Source organism: Barbus barbus (assembly GCF_936440315.1).
Source record: "Barbus barbus genome assembly, chromosome: 37".
NCBI classification, from domain to species: domain Eukaryota; kingdom Metazoa; phylum Chordata; class Actinopteri; order Cypriniformes; family Cyprinidae; genus Barbus; species Barbus barbus.
The window spans coordinates 10,022,161-10,036,859 of NC_136715.1; the positions used below are offsets into that span (position 1 = coordinate 10,022,161).

Here is a 14,699-nt window from a genome sequence, read left to right on the forward strand (position 1 = left end):
AACAACATAATAATTAAATTAATGATCTGGAGCCTCGTACAACATGATGCAACACAATTGTATATGCAGAAAGGTACACAATTTATTTTCAGAAATACTAAATATGTATATATATATATATATATATATATATATATATTTTTTTTTTATATATAAATACTAACATGTCGTTATGTAGAGTCATGCCCACATGCTTGTGTACCACATACTCCCAATGGTGACCCATATTCGGAATTTGTGCTCTGCATTTAACCCATCCAAGTGTACACACAGTAGTGAACATACACACAGAGCAGTGGGCAGCCATTTCTGCAGCACCCGGGGAGCAGTTGGGGGTTCGGTGCCTTGCTCAAGGGTCTCACCTCAGTCGTGGTATTGAGGGTGGAGAGAGTGTTGGTTATTGAATTAGTTTTAGTAATTTTTCTATAGTTACAAGTCTATAGCTTTTATTCATTTTTATTTCAGTTATAGTTTTAGTACATCAAGTTCAGCTCATTTAAAATAATAAATGTTGCCTTGACAACTAGCACAAATAAAATAGGTTTCTTTTTTATATTTTATTTCATTGAACATGTATTATGATTTAAATAACATTTACCATTACCATAACAATAACATTTTGTTATGGTTTTAGTTTTTGCTATAAAAAGTGATAAGTTGACTTAACTTAAAAAAATTGAGGAAACCCATTGCCTTAAAATGTTTTAAGTAAATAATAATTAAAAAAAATAAGTTAAGTGAACTTGACAATTCACTTAACTTATTTTTTTAAATGATTATTTACTTGATAATTTTAAGGCAACGGGTTTCCAAATTTTTTTTAAGTTAAGTCAACTTATCACTTTTTACAGTATAACTACAAAAACAGGAAATTTACAGGAAAAAAGGTCTTAAAACAAAGCAAAAACAGTAATGGGTGAGTGTAGGCAAACAAATAAAGTCTTTTTAACATTAAGAACAGATTGATTATTTGACAACAGAGAAAATAAAACGGTGGGAAAACAACTGATATTTTCCAGTACAAGCATTCTTAAAAGGTCCGACTGACCTCGACACCACGTTCTGCTTCCCATACATAGATTTTTACTCAGTCTAATCTCCTCAGATTTCTCTAAGGGACAGACATGGCTCTGTTATATATCTCTAAAGAGGGGTTGGTGAGAAAATACTTGGTGAGATAATACTGATTTACAAAATTAAAGAAAAAAATAATAATCCACCTAAATATTCTGTGTTCATAACATCAATATCTGATCTGGCCAAAATTGAGGACCTCCAAATGAGTTTTGATCCCACATGGTTTATTAAAAGGTCATATACTGTATGGTCATCCAACATGATGCATTTAAATGTCATTGCTTTTATCTTTCTTAGAATCAGTCAGACTAATAATTGTGCACCGGTTGCTCAGCTCATCCAAGAGGTCAAGGTTAAGCATGGTCCAGTTTGCCCCTTCTGGTAAGTGTTGTAACTACACCACTCTGATGGGACAAAATGCATCTTTATCCTTCATCCTCCCCTATTTGCTATAGTATTATCTCTCCATTAGTAATAGTTGACTGCCTTTTTCTTTTGTTTTGTTGTCTTTTCAAAATTGCTTGTAGATTATTGTACTATTCATACACACCAATCTTTCAAAAATGGACAATCCCATGTAATATGCAGCTATTTTAGCAGGTAAATGCACCATTTTATTCACAATTTCAAATACACTTGAGTTTCTTCATGTGAAACAAGATCACAAGTCCACAACAACAACAACATGATTGCACATTAACTTCATTACAGGTAAAATAGTTTTCTTTTCGTCTTATAGTGTCCTTTTTAGAGCAGTGTACGACATGTACAAAATGAAAAGCTTCATTAGTTTGCTACCATGCTCTTTGGCAAATACAATAAAAAAGCAGCACGAAGGACTGAGCCACAAAACAGCAATGCAGAAAACATTTTCTATTTCTTGGAAATACAAAGAATTATCTCTTAAAGGCACCACGAAAGCATGCGTCCTTCAGCAAATGCGACCCGTTTCTTACCAGGGTTCACCTTGTACACAATACTGATGAAGTAATACAGCAAGAACATTAGCCAATGATCTTTTTTTCTTTACTTTTATCATGTAAAGCAGACAAGGATGCACATTTTTTTCACATTGGAAAGAAGTACTTTTTCTGAATCAACCTCTATAAACTTAACAGCAAAAATCTCCATGAAAAGACATCCAATTATTCAGAATAATCACAGTCCCGGTTACCTCTATAAATTTATTAGAACTGCAAGACACCATAAAAATATCTATCCAAAAACTGCAAATAAAACAAACTAATAATAATCTTTGTTCATTGGTTTACACTGAAAATGTTTGCCTCTTCAGTGGCACCTGTGGCTGTACATACTATGATACACGGTGGTCGGTTCTTTCTTTTCAGTAAAATGGCCAAACCTTTGGGTTTGCAAATCATTTATAGCGGATTCACAGTAAGTAAAACACGATACCTAAGAATGTAGGGAACAAACAGCATGAACTCAATATCATTAGATCATGAGAAAATACAATTAAGATCATATTCATATAATACAAAATGTAAAATTGCGAAATTCACCTTGCTCATGTTTTTCAGTTGTTTTCCTATTTGAACATACATTAGATGGATGTCTTTGACCATTTCATTACTTTTTGGTTATTTTCATGTTTTAAAATGTATAAAACATGTCTAGAGACACCTTCGTTCTGATCAGGTCTACTGTTGTTTGGTCTGAAGAATCTCGTAAGTCTTGTACAAGTCCGTGAGAGTTTTTGAATTTTTAATATTAGCATGTAATATATATTTTTTGTATTTATTTATTTTGTTATTTTACTTTACCAGAAAGGTCCTGTTGAGAGACAGTGTCTCTTTTACCAGGGAGTCCTTGTTCCAGGTTTGAACTTTTAGTTTAAGTTTTCCAACCAAAATAAAAATAAATAAATAAATAAAACTCCTCTCTGTGCGTACCCTCAGATGAATTCCTTCAGGCCCCATGTGCCTCTCAGTATAAGCAAATTTATTCCAGGCAAGCATAGACATTTATATTTAAATATCTTTAAAAATTTGCATTAACTAACAGTTCATTAACAACATTAATTACCAACATTCATTCCAATCAGTGGCGTTTCAATAAACAAACAGACAAACAAAAAAAAACATAGGGAAACGCCACTGATTGCAACGGAGTTAGAATTCAGATACAGATAACCGAAAGTCTCACAGTCCAAAACATTTTCCATTGTCCTCATTTGATTGTATTTTCATTTGTGCTTTCAGATAAGAAATAACCAATAATAACCAGCAGGCACAAAACCTTCCTAATTTTATGTGGTTTCAACAACTAATGTTTTTTTATTTTATTTTATTTTCAATTATTTTAAAAGGAACAGTTCCTAAAACTGGAAATTCTGTCACCAAACCTGTATGCTGTTGCAAATGTAAAATTTTAAACAATGCATACATTTTCATTTTTGGGTAGAATTAGTAATTGATGTTTAACTCTAATGACAGACAACGTTGCCGTTGACAAGGCTGAAGCTGGCCACAGAGTGGTTCTGGGTGCTTTTGATTGAACTCAGTCGTGTATTGTTACACCTAGTGCTTTGTGAATGCATCAAGATGGATGGGCAGCAGCAGCAAAGCTGTTTGTTGAATTGCTTTCTAAAGGATTTGCTGAGCAGGTAGAGAGCAAAGGGATTCACACAAGAGTTGGTGAAGGCAAGGATACGTGCGCACACGCTGGAGATGAAATGGGTCATTGAGGTGTCCACTTCTGTATAATGGTAGGACCGGTAGAGGTAAATCACATGGTTTGGGAGCCAGCAGATGGCAAAGAGACCCACAAACACCAGCACCGTCTTGGCAAGCCGCATCCGTGACTCAGTCTATGGTTTACAAAGCACAGAGGTAAATATCACATGTGCAGAAAAGTCAAAATCACAGTCTGTCCTCAGATCATCTAATGATATTATTTTTTAGTTTAAGTGTGCAATTTTTCAATTAAAAATGCTATTAAAAATACTATTCCAGCTGTTTCAAGTTCCTGACCAGCCTGACACAGCAACACAAACTCAACCAATGGCGTGATTTTGGGGTGGGGCTAATTGTTTGTTTGACAAATGTGACCCTGGACCACAAAAGCAGTCTTAAGTCGCTGGGGTGTATTTGTAGCAATAGCCAAAAAATACATTGTATGGGTCAAAATTATAGATTTTTCTTTTATGCCAAAAATCATTAGGATATTTAGTAAAGATCATGTTCCATGAAGATATTTTGTAAATTTCCTACTGTAAATATATCAAAACTTAATTTTTGATTAGTAATATGCATTGCTAAGGACTTTATTTGGACAACTTTATAGGCGAATCCGAATCACCATTCAAGAACAATTGGGACAAACAAAGAGGTTCACTTTAACATTATAGATGCTGTCTCATGGACTCTGGCTAATGGAAATGCTGGCACACTCCGTAATGGAAAGGCAAGTTCTATATATATGATCCATATAAAATAAAATATATATGTGTTTGGAAAAACTCATTCTTTGAAAAAAAACGATAATTAAATTGAATTATTGAATTTGTAGATTAACACAGAAAAGGCTAAATTCAAAATACAAACAAATCAATATTTTTTAAATTACATTGTGCTTGTCATAAACACATCTCTTGAAGTCGGAATGTTAAAAACCATTCTAAACTCAACAAAAGCACTACTTCTCACCTGCCTCCGAATGTGTGCATTTCCCTCCACAGGCATGTTAATCGTGCTCTGAATCAGACTCCTGGCAATAAAGATGTAGTACACAGAAATAATGAAGAGAGGAATGATGTACAAAATAAGGAAGGAAGCCATGGAATGGATTTTGGGGTGCAGGTCTCCAGCGTGAGGGTATGGGGCACATGCTTTAAAAGTCTCATTGGTTTCTGGAATGTAGAAGGTGTGTAGATCGGAGAACACCACCTCAGGAATGGCCAGGATCATGGAAAGCAGCCAGATTGATGCAGCCCTAAGGCAGACTTTTAGCGAGGCTTTAGACGCCTGGATATCCATTGGCTTGACAATGGCCTTGTATCTAAGAGACAGAAAAGGACCCGGGAACAGAAGGAGCCATTTTAATTAATAATCTAACCTTAAGAACGAACACACATAAAAAGAAAATGATGACTGTTTGGTTGAACAGACATGACTAATTAACTCATGGCATAGGGCAGGATAAATAAAGGGAACTCTCATGCAACTGAGGTCTGTTAACTGCATTTTTATCTCTATGGGCTGCTGTTCAGTCCAGTTGTATGTAACCTAATGTTCCCAACCCCCTAGTAGCATTACCATCAAAATGGCACTAGCTGCATTTGTATGAAATAATACAGCTTGATTCATAAAGGTTTCTAAGCAGTCATGAAACAGCATTCCTATATGGATGATAAAGAATATTAGGAACTAAAACACAAAAGTCAGATTCCGTAAGCAAACATCCCAATTATATTCTCCATGGGAATTATTATTTTTTTTTACACAGTAGCTTAAATTGCTAAATGACAGACCTACTGTGAGTTATGAGGTTGCTAATAGATTATATCACATTTCACATTATTTAATCTTTGCATTAACTACACTACCCATGAAAAACTACACTACTCATGATTCTTCAAATAAATCAGAGAACTGAAAAAAGCAAATCACACCAAAAAGAGCTTTTTAGTGACCACCCACTCCCATGAAGCACTGCGAATGATGCAATTAAGTTGACATATTTACAGATTTTGCAATAGATGTAAAAATATATTGTTTCTACCTACATAATCATAATCTTTAGTAGTTGTTTATTTCTCTGTCACTGTTATTTAATTGTCATTTGCAGTGCTTCATGGGATTTTAGTCTTTCCATAATTAGTCTGGTCTTTTTGTTCCATTTTCAAATATTTCTTGCTTCAAATTAAAGTTTGTAGTGTTGTGACACCTTATACATGGTTGGTTTGGTTCATGACGTATAATGCTTTAAGGAATACTTTTAAAAAATCCCTATGGGAAAAATGAATAGAAAGAACTAAGGCCGCTGAAAAGGTTTATCAGAAAATATCAGACCACTAGAAGGTGGTTCTAAAGCCCTGAACGCAGACCACAGGAAAAGATCCTCCCACATACGAGTGCCATCTGTTCGTGACTGTTCACCTACATATGAAGTTCATAAAAACACCAATCATGTCACCACAGAATGTCACCAATGTTTCTCATTTAATAGTACAGCTTAACCCTCAGTTGATCCATTGCTCTCCAGGTCCACGTGTTACTCTTCAGTGCTCTAGCATCAACACTAACAGACAGAGGAAGCAGTTCATTTTTCTACATCATTAGGCATGTTATTTTTCATTTCCCCTCATCTGCTACTATTACACACCAAGTCACACACTTCCCCAGGAGAACAGACAGACCATGAAGGGTGTGTGTGTGTGTGTGTTGCTAAAACATCTTAAATATAAAAACTTATGTGATCATGACAGATGTATATGAACACAGGCACTGCTTTTCTCCTGAATTGTTTTGACAAGTGGGACAGATCATCAGCAGAAGTGGGACAGTGACTTTAAGTTTATAGTTTACATGTTGTATTGAATTTTCCAGTAACATTTTACAATAAGGTACCATTAGGTGTCCTAATGCATCAGTTAACTTTAACTACAATGAGCAATACATTTGTTACAGTATTTATCAATCTTAGATAACATTAGTTAATAAAAATACTATTCATTTTTAGTTCATGTTAGGGTAATCCATTAAATAATATTAACATATAGAACTTTTGATGTTAATAATGAGTTGGTAAATGTTGAAATTAACATTAACTAAGAATGCATTAGAAATATTTTTCATTGTTAGTTCATATTGACATTAATAAATGGAACCTTATTTGTGTTGTTATTGGCATAGGCTACCTTAAGTGTTACCATTCCTACTGAAAAATCATGTCATATCATCATATATGGTAATGAAGGAATATCACATAATTTGTTACTGGTCTATCAGCCCTGTAACTAATCAAGGTATGCCAGTCCAGTTCCACCGCTACCTGTTAGTCACACTGTACTAGCTAATGACTAAACAAACCCAGGCTACTCAAAACAGACCCTTGCAAATAATTCAATATGATTTTGCAACATCTTCTATCTCCATTTTAACCAATTTTTTTTTGTAGCTTATTTGTATTTTTGTAGAAGAGCATTCCCATTCTCACTCTCAATCACATATGACTCTGGAGGAGGTAATTAATGACTTTCATATTTTAATTGCTTCCTGATATTTAAGAGGCAATCAATCATGAAACGTAATGTCCCGTTTTACACGATTTCCTGCTTTTGCTGAAATAGACCTAGGCTAATCATGATTTGAAGAATGTGGGGAGAAAAAAAGCTGTTTATCTTACTGTGAATAGTGGGTTTAAACAGAAATAGCAGCCTTGTAAAATGTTGCCATCAATTAAAGTTTTTGCTCTCTAAACCACACTGAGGCAAATCAAGAACAGGCTATATAGCTATATTTTGCTACCTGTCCGCTGCCAGCGCTGTGAGCGTAAACACCGAGACTCCAACCGATGTCAGCTGGATGAACGGGATGAGTTTACAGCCCATCCGCCCGAAAAGCCACTCATCCGCTAGAAACTTGCTGGCATCCACGGGCGCGCAGGTGACCAGCAGCAGCACGTCTCCCAGAGCAAGACTCGACATGAACAGATTGGGGACATTGCGCATGGATTTCACGATGCAAAACGTCTTAATGAGCGTTACATTACCGATTAGTCCAGCAGTAATGAGGAGCGCGTAAACGGTGGCGATAATGATGCCTGATCGCAAGTGCGGATGCTCCGGAGCGGCGCTGATGTTGATGCGCTCCGCAGTGTCGTCCAGGAACTTTACTTCGTCAGTCGGTGTTAATGTTATGTCAGACATGTTATCAGATCAGCTAGTGTTCATTTTTAATCTCAAGTGTCCAGTACACAGGAATATTACCATGAACACGGTTTGTTCCGGTGATATTCCTCTCCAGCGCATCCTGTGCGCAAATGAAGAGTCCATGTGAGGTTTGGCTCCTATATGCCAAATTGATGCGCCTGCGCTCTCAAGTGCAGAGGATCACACACACACACACACACACACGTTGGGTTTCCATGTTTTATGGGGACATCCCATAGGCGTAATGGTTTTTATACTGTACAATCTGTATGTGCTATTGCCCTACACCAGCCCTACACCTAAACTTAGCCCTCACAGGAAACATGCTGCATTTTTAGATTTTCAAAAAACTTTATGCTGTATGATTTATAAGCTTGTTTCCTCATGGGGACCAAAAAATGTCCCCACAAGATTAAGATTTACTGGTATTACTATCCTTGTGGGGACATTTGGTCCCCAGGACGTGATGAATACCAGGTGCACACACACACACACACACACACACACACACACACAAATTGTTCATTGAAAGATGCATTGAACGATTAACAACTGTTGAATGTGTCATGAAATGCATTAATGAAATAACCTATTGTGCAGTTACTTTACAGGCTATCTCTAGAATACTTCATAAAGGCTCTCTGTAAACGTACTAAACCGCGTATCTAGACAGCATTACTATGATGATAATTCATAATCCAATTTGCATTCTGTATTTAAAAAAAATGGAATGTTGAATGAAATGTTAAAATGGGATTATTATGAAATGTAATGTGAACTTTACATTTACATTTTTAAATAAATTTTTGCAAGAAGTGGATTTTCAAAGCATTATTAAGAGTTTATTTACTTTTCTGAATACAAAAATTATAAATTCTATTTCCATATATATGTTATTATTAATAATAATATTATTATGTAAAATTAGCCTATAATAAGTTTACAACAGATAGATAGAGAGAGAGAGAGAGAGAGAGAGAGAGATTCAACAAAACAATTCAATACAATATGTGCTTTATTGGCATGACGATTGTTACAATGTATTACCAAAGCATAGTGTTTACACTGAATCTAGAACAAATGTGTATTTAAAATAAATAAACAAATTTAAAATTCAGAGTGGTATGTGTGTGTGTGCGTGTGTGTGTGTGTGTGTGGGAATCACTGATTTGTTGACTAGCTGCTAGCAAGATACAATCTCTTTTTTCCCCTAATAAATATTGAAGTTGTGTTTTATTGTTTAACATTGTGAAGTTAGGGCAAAGTATTTCAGATTATGGATACCATTTTTTCTAATGTCTTGATAGTTAGGGCAGCTATGAGGAAGTGTTGACTTTTCCAGCTATGCAACTGGGCATGAAATGTCAGCTATAGATCCCCTGGCAACTGCAAATTATTATTACAGGCATATTTTAAAATTCTGCCTGCACAGAAAAGTCTTTCCTCAGCCTGTTCCGGGAAACATCAACATAACTTTTTTCTAATCAAACAAACCTGATTCAACTCATCAGCTTGTTGGAGACTTGGATGGGTCAGATAAGGTGCTATTGGTGTGGAACAAGGAAGCACACTGATAAATATGATGAGAAGAACACATTAATAGTCTTGAAAACACTTTCAGAATCCTTTTATTATATGTAGGCCTAATCCTCAATGACAAACCTGCACTCTGGCATAAACATAAATAGTGCTCGGCTTTGAAGCATGTTGGTATAGCCATCTACTCAATAGTCTGATACTACGGCAGAAGATATACATTTTCCACAGAAACAGACTTTGAATGTGATACCCAAGACAGGTTTATGACAAAATAGAGAAGCTGACACTTAACACAGTGTCAAGGTTTCAGTTTATTAGATGAAAATCATAAACACAGAGAAGATCAAATCTTACTTTCAAATTTGCAGTGCGTTAATGAGCTGAACCGAAACTGATTGGTATCAGGGATGCAACGTATCTGTTTGTCTTGAGCCATTACAGTTGCACAGTGAATCAATACCTTGAATGCCGATGTGCATCTATTAAACAACTACTACATAATACACAAGAGACACCAGCTATCAACACAAGGCATAGCTGTTCATGGAAACAGGCTTCATTGTACAGCCACATGATGAAAGATCTGTCTGTAGTGGAGAAAACCTCTTACAATGCCTTATAAACTAAGTCATATACACAACTTTCATCAACATTATGAGGTACCAGATTATAGTCAATGTGTGGGTCCTGCAGCTGCATGGGAGAATGGATGAAGTGTGTCTAGCGATAACAGAAATGTCCTAGCTTATCTTCACCAGTTGTGAATGAATAGGGCAAAGACTGAGCTCCCATTGTGTAGGCAAGATAATCCTGTATTACACGAAGAAAGGGGATGTTACACAAAAGACATTTTTTAGAATGCATTCACCAGGCCTGCCCCTTCCCAGACCACCCCACACCGTCCCTTTGATTTGCCGGTGAAATGGTCCACCTCAGTTTCACTCTGAAACATACTTTAAATCAAAAAGCAATATGCTTTTCTGCTCTTCTCCTCTGATAATACAATAACCTCACAAAACCCACTCAAGCACTTCAATCAAAAAAAAAAAAACTTTCTTGTCTGTGTTGTAAGACACTTTCTGCTTGTTTTAGGTTTTTTTTTACTTGCAGGTTCTGATGAAGTTGGCTGATGTGTTGAGGATAAATGGAGATTGCCCTCTGCATGCTGAGGTTCACTGGTAATCTTCTAAGTAATCAGTGGTTTTGATGGCAATATTTACAGCAACAGTTTATGCCTGACAATGAAATGCTGATGTTATTGATTTGACTGCACTGACACTATTGGATGAGAACAAAACTTGAACTGAATTGAGGTAAATAACACCACTATTGTCTTCTTTATAGCTTTATCTGCAGCTGAACTTTGCAACATCAACACTAGTATTAACCTGAACTGAATCAACAAATGAATTTGGGGTTGCACTTTATTTTACAAAACGTGTACTTACATGTACTTACGGTGTACCTAGAGTGTACTTACCTAAGAAAGTAATGGTAATATAAGGTAACTACATGGGTTAAGGTTAGGTTTAGGGGTATGTTCAGGGTTAGTATGTACATGAGAAACAGGACCGTAAAATAAAGTGCTACTGAATTCGGATTTGAAGTTTGCATAATTGATTCTGGTACTTTCCTGTTTAATACTGCGAAGCTGCTTTGAAACAATCTCTATTGTATAAAGCTCTATAAAAGTGAATCAACTTGGTTGTAAAATATAAGTGAATCAGGTTAAAACTATTATGACAAGTGTGATATCAATGTGAAGCTGTAAGCATAATCAAAATCAAGTCTGAACAATGACAGCAACAGGTGAATTGATATTAGTCCGTTTTTACAAGCATGACCAGCTTTGTGTTGACACCACCACCACCAAAAAAACCTAATTAGAATAAAAATAAAAAATAGTTAATGTATTTTGGGACTTGCAAGATATGTTTCCTAAAAGTGCTGCCAGAAAAATAAGAGACAGATCTGTTCTGATAGCAGACAGCACAAAAAAGGACAATCCTACATGCAAATAATACAGTACAACTAAATATATCTATGTGTAGTTAGGAAAAATAAACAGGCATATATCTTTTGTTCCTTACTTCAAAAAGCAGTGCACCAAATAAAGCTTCATATGATATTCTGATGCAAATTAATTTGTCAGACAACATGGACAGGATGTGTGACATGACCTCATCCTCAATGCATAATCAAAATTATAAAATTACAAAAACAAACAAACAAAAAAACGTATATTATATCGTGCACAAACAGACATCCGTCCCCTACTCTGCGTTTAGGGAGCAGTGAATACTTTATAGAGACCACGTGGATTGAAACGCATGCAGTCTTATTGATTAAATGTCCACTGCCAAATTAATCTGCTCTCTAACCTATCTGTTAATGAATGAGAGGATGAGGATCTCAAACCAGTATTTTATTTTAAAATATGCTATTATCTTTAAGCCATGTGAGATATGGGGTTTGAATTAAAATTCCATGATTAAAATAATGGAGGAAAATAAAGACATACGGAATGGCGGAGTAGGACATGACATAAAAATGAATTACAATATTAAATTTGACCCACTGAGTGCAGGGACACGTATTACAAGCTGAAAAGTCATGAATGAGAGTTATTTATGCAGATTCCTTGTGGGAATTTTGGGACATGAAGAATGGATTTTTAATCATAAAAATACAAAGGTCTTAAATAACTTCCAGTGGATTCAAAAGGAAAGTTTTTTAAGATGAAAGAAGACTTATAAAGTTATAAAGAGCTGGTATTGTGTGTAAAATACAACTCTTTCACCATAATGAAAAGAAAAGGTATGATAGGGTTTTTTTATATTATATTGATTCTTTCTATACAGCCTGTTCTAAATGGCTTCTAAATGTCTTTGTTTTTCTTCTGTAAAAATACAATTACACTTCAGTGAGGAAATTTAATTGATTTGCCTAAATGTCACATCAACTGAATGTCTCATATATAGGACACTATCTTGGCCACACCACTCCTTTCACATAAGCAGTCTGACAAAAAATAAAAACTCCCTACTGCAATTTTTCTGCAATTATTAAGTCGGAGCCAAAACCCTGATATGCTGATTAAATGTCATTCTTTATTGTGTTCCATAAGAAAACATTCAAAGAGCCTGACTTATGAATCCATAATAGCATTTCTGATATTCCTTGAAAATATCTGTCTCAAAGAATAACAAGAAAATTGTTTTCTTTTCTTCGCAATGAATGAATGTTGTTGGATAAATGAGAGGACACAAATATTTTCCAGAATATTCATATAAAGACCTATTCAACAACTTAAATTCTGGAGGGAATAAAAGACTAATCATGAACAATGAGCAAAGAAAACTCATGTCAAAGGTCACCAGCGAACTGCTGTAACCTTTTCAGCATGACTGGCGATGAAAAGCTTCCGTTGAGACCTTTGCTTCTAATCAACTATAGTGATAACTTCAGAATGACAATGCAGAGTTATCAAAGCTATTATAAACAGAGCACATGCCTGACAATGGCAACATGATCAAAAAGTTGCTGCTTCAATACATTTTTCTAGCAAATTATGGCAGTGTGCAGATTATTAGCCTCTCCTTTAATAATATATTTCATATTTCCTTGTCTTTCCATTTGCAATCATTCAGGTGTGCAAGGGGTTTTATCACTCTGTATACTGTTATCAAATCTTGTTCCCAATATTATATTTTTAATTACAGCGGGTAAAATAAGTATTGAACACGTCACCATTTTTCTCAGTAAATATATTTCTAAAGGTGCTGCTGACTTGGAATTTTCACCAGATGTCGGTAACAACCCAAGTAATCCATACATACAAAGAAACAAAACAAATAAGTTCAGAAATTAGGTTACAGTATGTGTAATAAATTGTAATGACACAGGGAAAAAGTATTGAACACATGAAGGAAGGGAGGTGCAAAGGTGCATGGAAAGCCAAGACACCAGCTGAAATCTATCAGTAATTAGAAAGCAATCCTGCCCCTTGTCAGTGGAAATTAATATTAGCTGGTACAGTCCCAACACCTACAGTACCAGGATGATGAAGATGAAACAAGGGTGGACATTTCAGCAAGACAATGATCCCAAATACACAGCCAAGGAAACTCTCCACTGGTTTCAGAGAAAGAAAATAAAGCTGCAAGAATGGCCCAGCTGACTTCAATTCAATAGAAAATAAGAACTAAAGATCAGAGTTCATATGAGGCCCACAGAACCTTTTTAAGATTTGAAGACTATTTGTGTGGAGGAATGGGCCAAAATCACACCTGAGCAATGCATGCGACTAGATTCTCCATACAGGAGGCGTCTTGAGGCTGGCATTACCAACAAAGGAATTTGTATGACGTATTAAATAAATTTCAGTAGTTCAATAGTTTTTTCCTGTGTCATTCCATTTTCTTACACATAACGTAGCTTTCTGAACTTATTTGTTTTGCTTTCTTTGTGGATTACTTGGGTAATGGGTTGTTACAGACATCTGGTAGAAATTTTCATGTCAACAACACCTTTAGAAATATATTTACTGAGAAAACTGGTGATGTGTTCAATACTTATTTTACCCGCTGTACACACACACACATGCACACACACACACGTATATATAAGGGATAATCAACGGCTAGCCGTGCATTAAATGATTTTAAATCCACGGTTGCATCAGGTGGTTGCCTCCGCGAAGTGCATTTAAAATCCTGTAATTATCCCACTTGTTCCATGGTCATTTGCCAAGTTATAGACAGGTTAAAACTAGTAGCTCTTTGCAGCACAATATTTGACCGAATGTGTAAAAAATCAGTTAATTATCGATCGAGATCATTGCTGGGATGTAGCTGTCACGAGTCTGCCTGTCCTTCCCTCTCTCCAATCCGGATACACGCCCTCACCTGGTCTCCCTCAGTCATTAATCACGCGCACCTGCACCTCGTCATCACCCTCATCATGGACACTACATAAGCACTCACCCCAGTCACAGAAACTGTCCGATCTCGTTGCTACTACATGGACTCTACGCCAGTGATCATCACGTTGATGAGTATACCCTCTGCTTACCTACCTCTTGTACTCACCTCTTGTTCTTCGTCCCGCTGTCTCCTCTGTCCTCAGACTCGCCTGTGTTGTGGTCGACATTCCTGGGCTCCGGTTCTCTTCATCAGTCTCACTCCTC

The 14,699-nt window shown here is 35.9% G+C and overlaps 1 protein-coding gene across 1 annotated transcript; it reads right to left on the minus strand.

The window, feature by feature from the left end:
- Positions 1-1,673: 1,673 nt before the first annotated feature.
- On the minus strand, positions 1,674-7,969 carry LOC306856506 (gastrin-releasing peptide receptor-like; the record flags this gene model as incomplete). The annotated part of the gene is made up of 3 exons (XM_079395845.1): positions 1,674-3,907; positions 4,746-5,097; positions 7,569-7,969. 3 exons carry the CDS (start codon positions 7,967-7,969, stop codon positions 3,524-3,526), a joined length of 1,137 nt encoding a protein of 378 aa, XP_079251971.1. The 3' UTR covers positions 1,674-3,523.
- Positions 7,970-14,699: the final 6,730 nt, after the last annotated feature.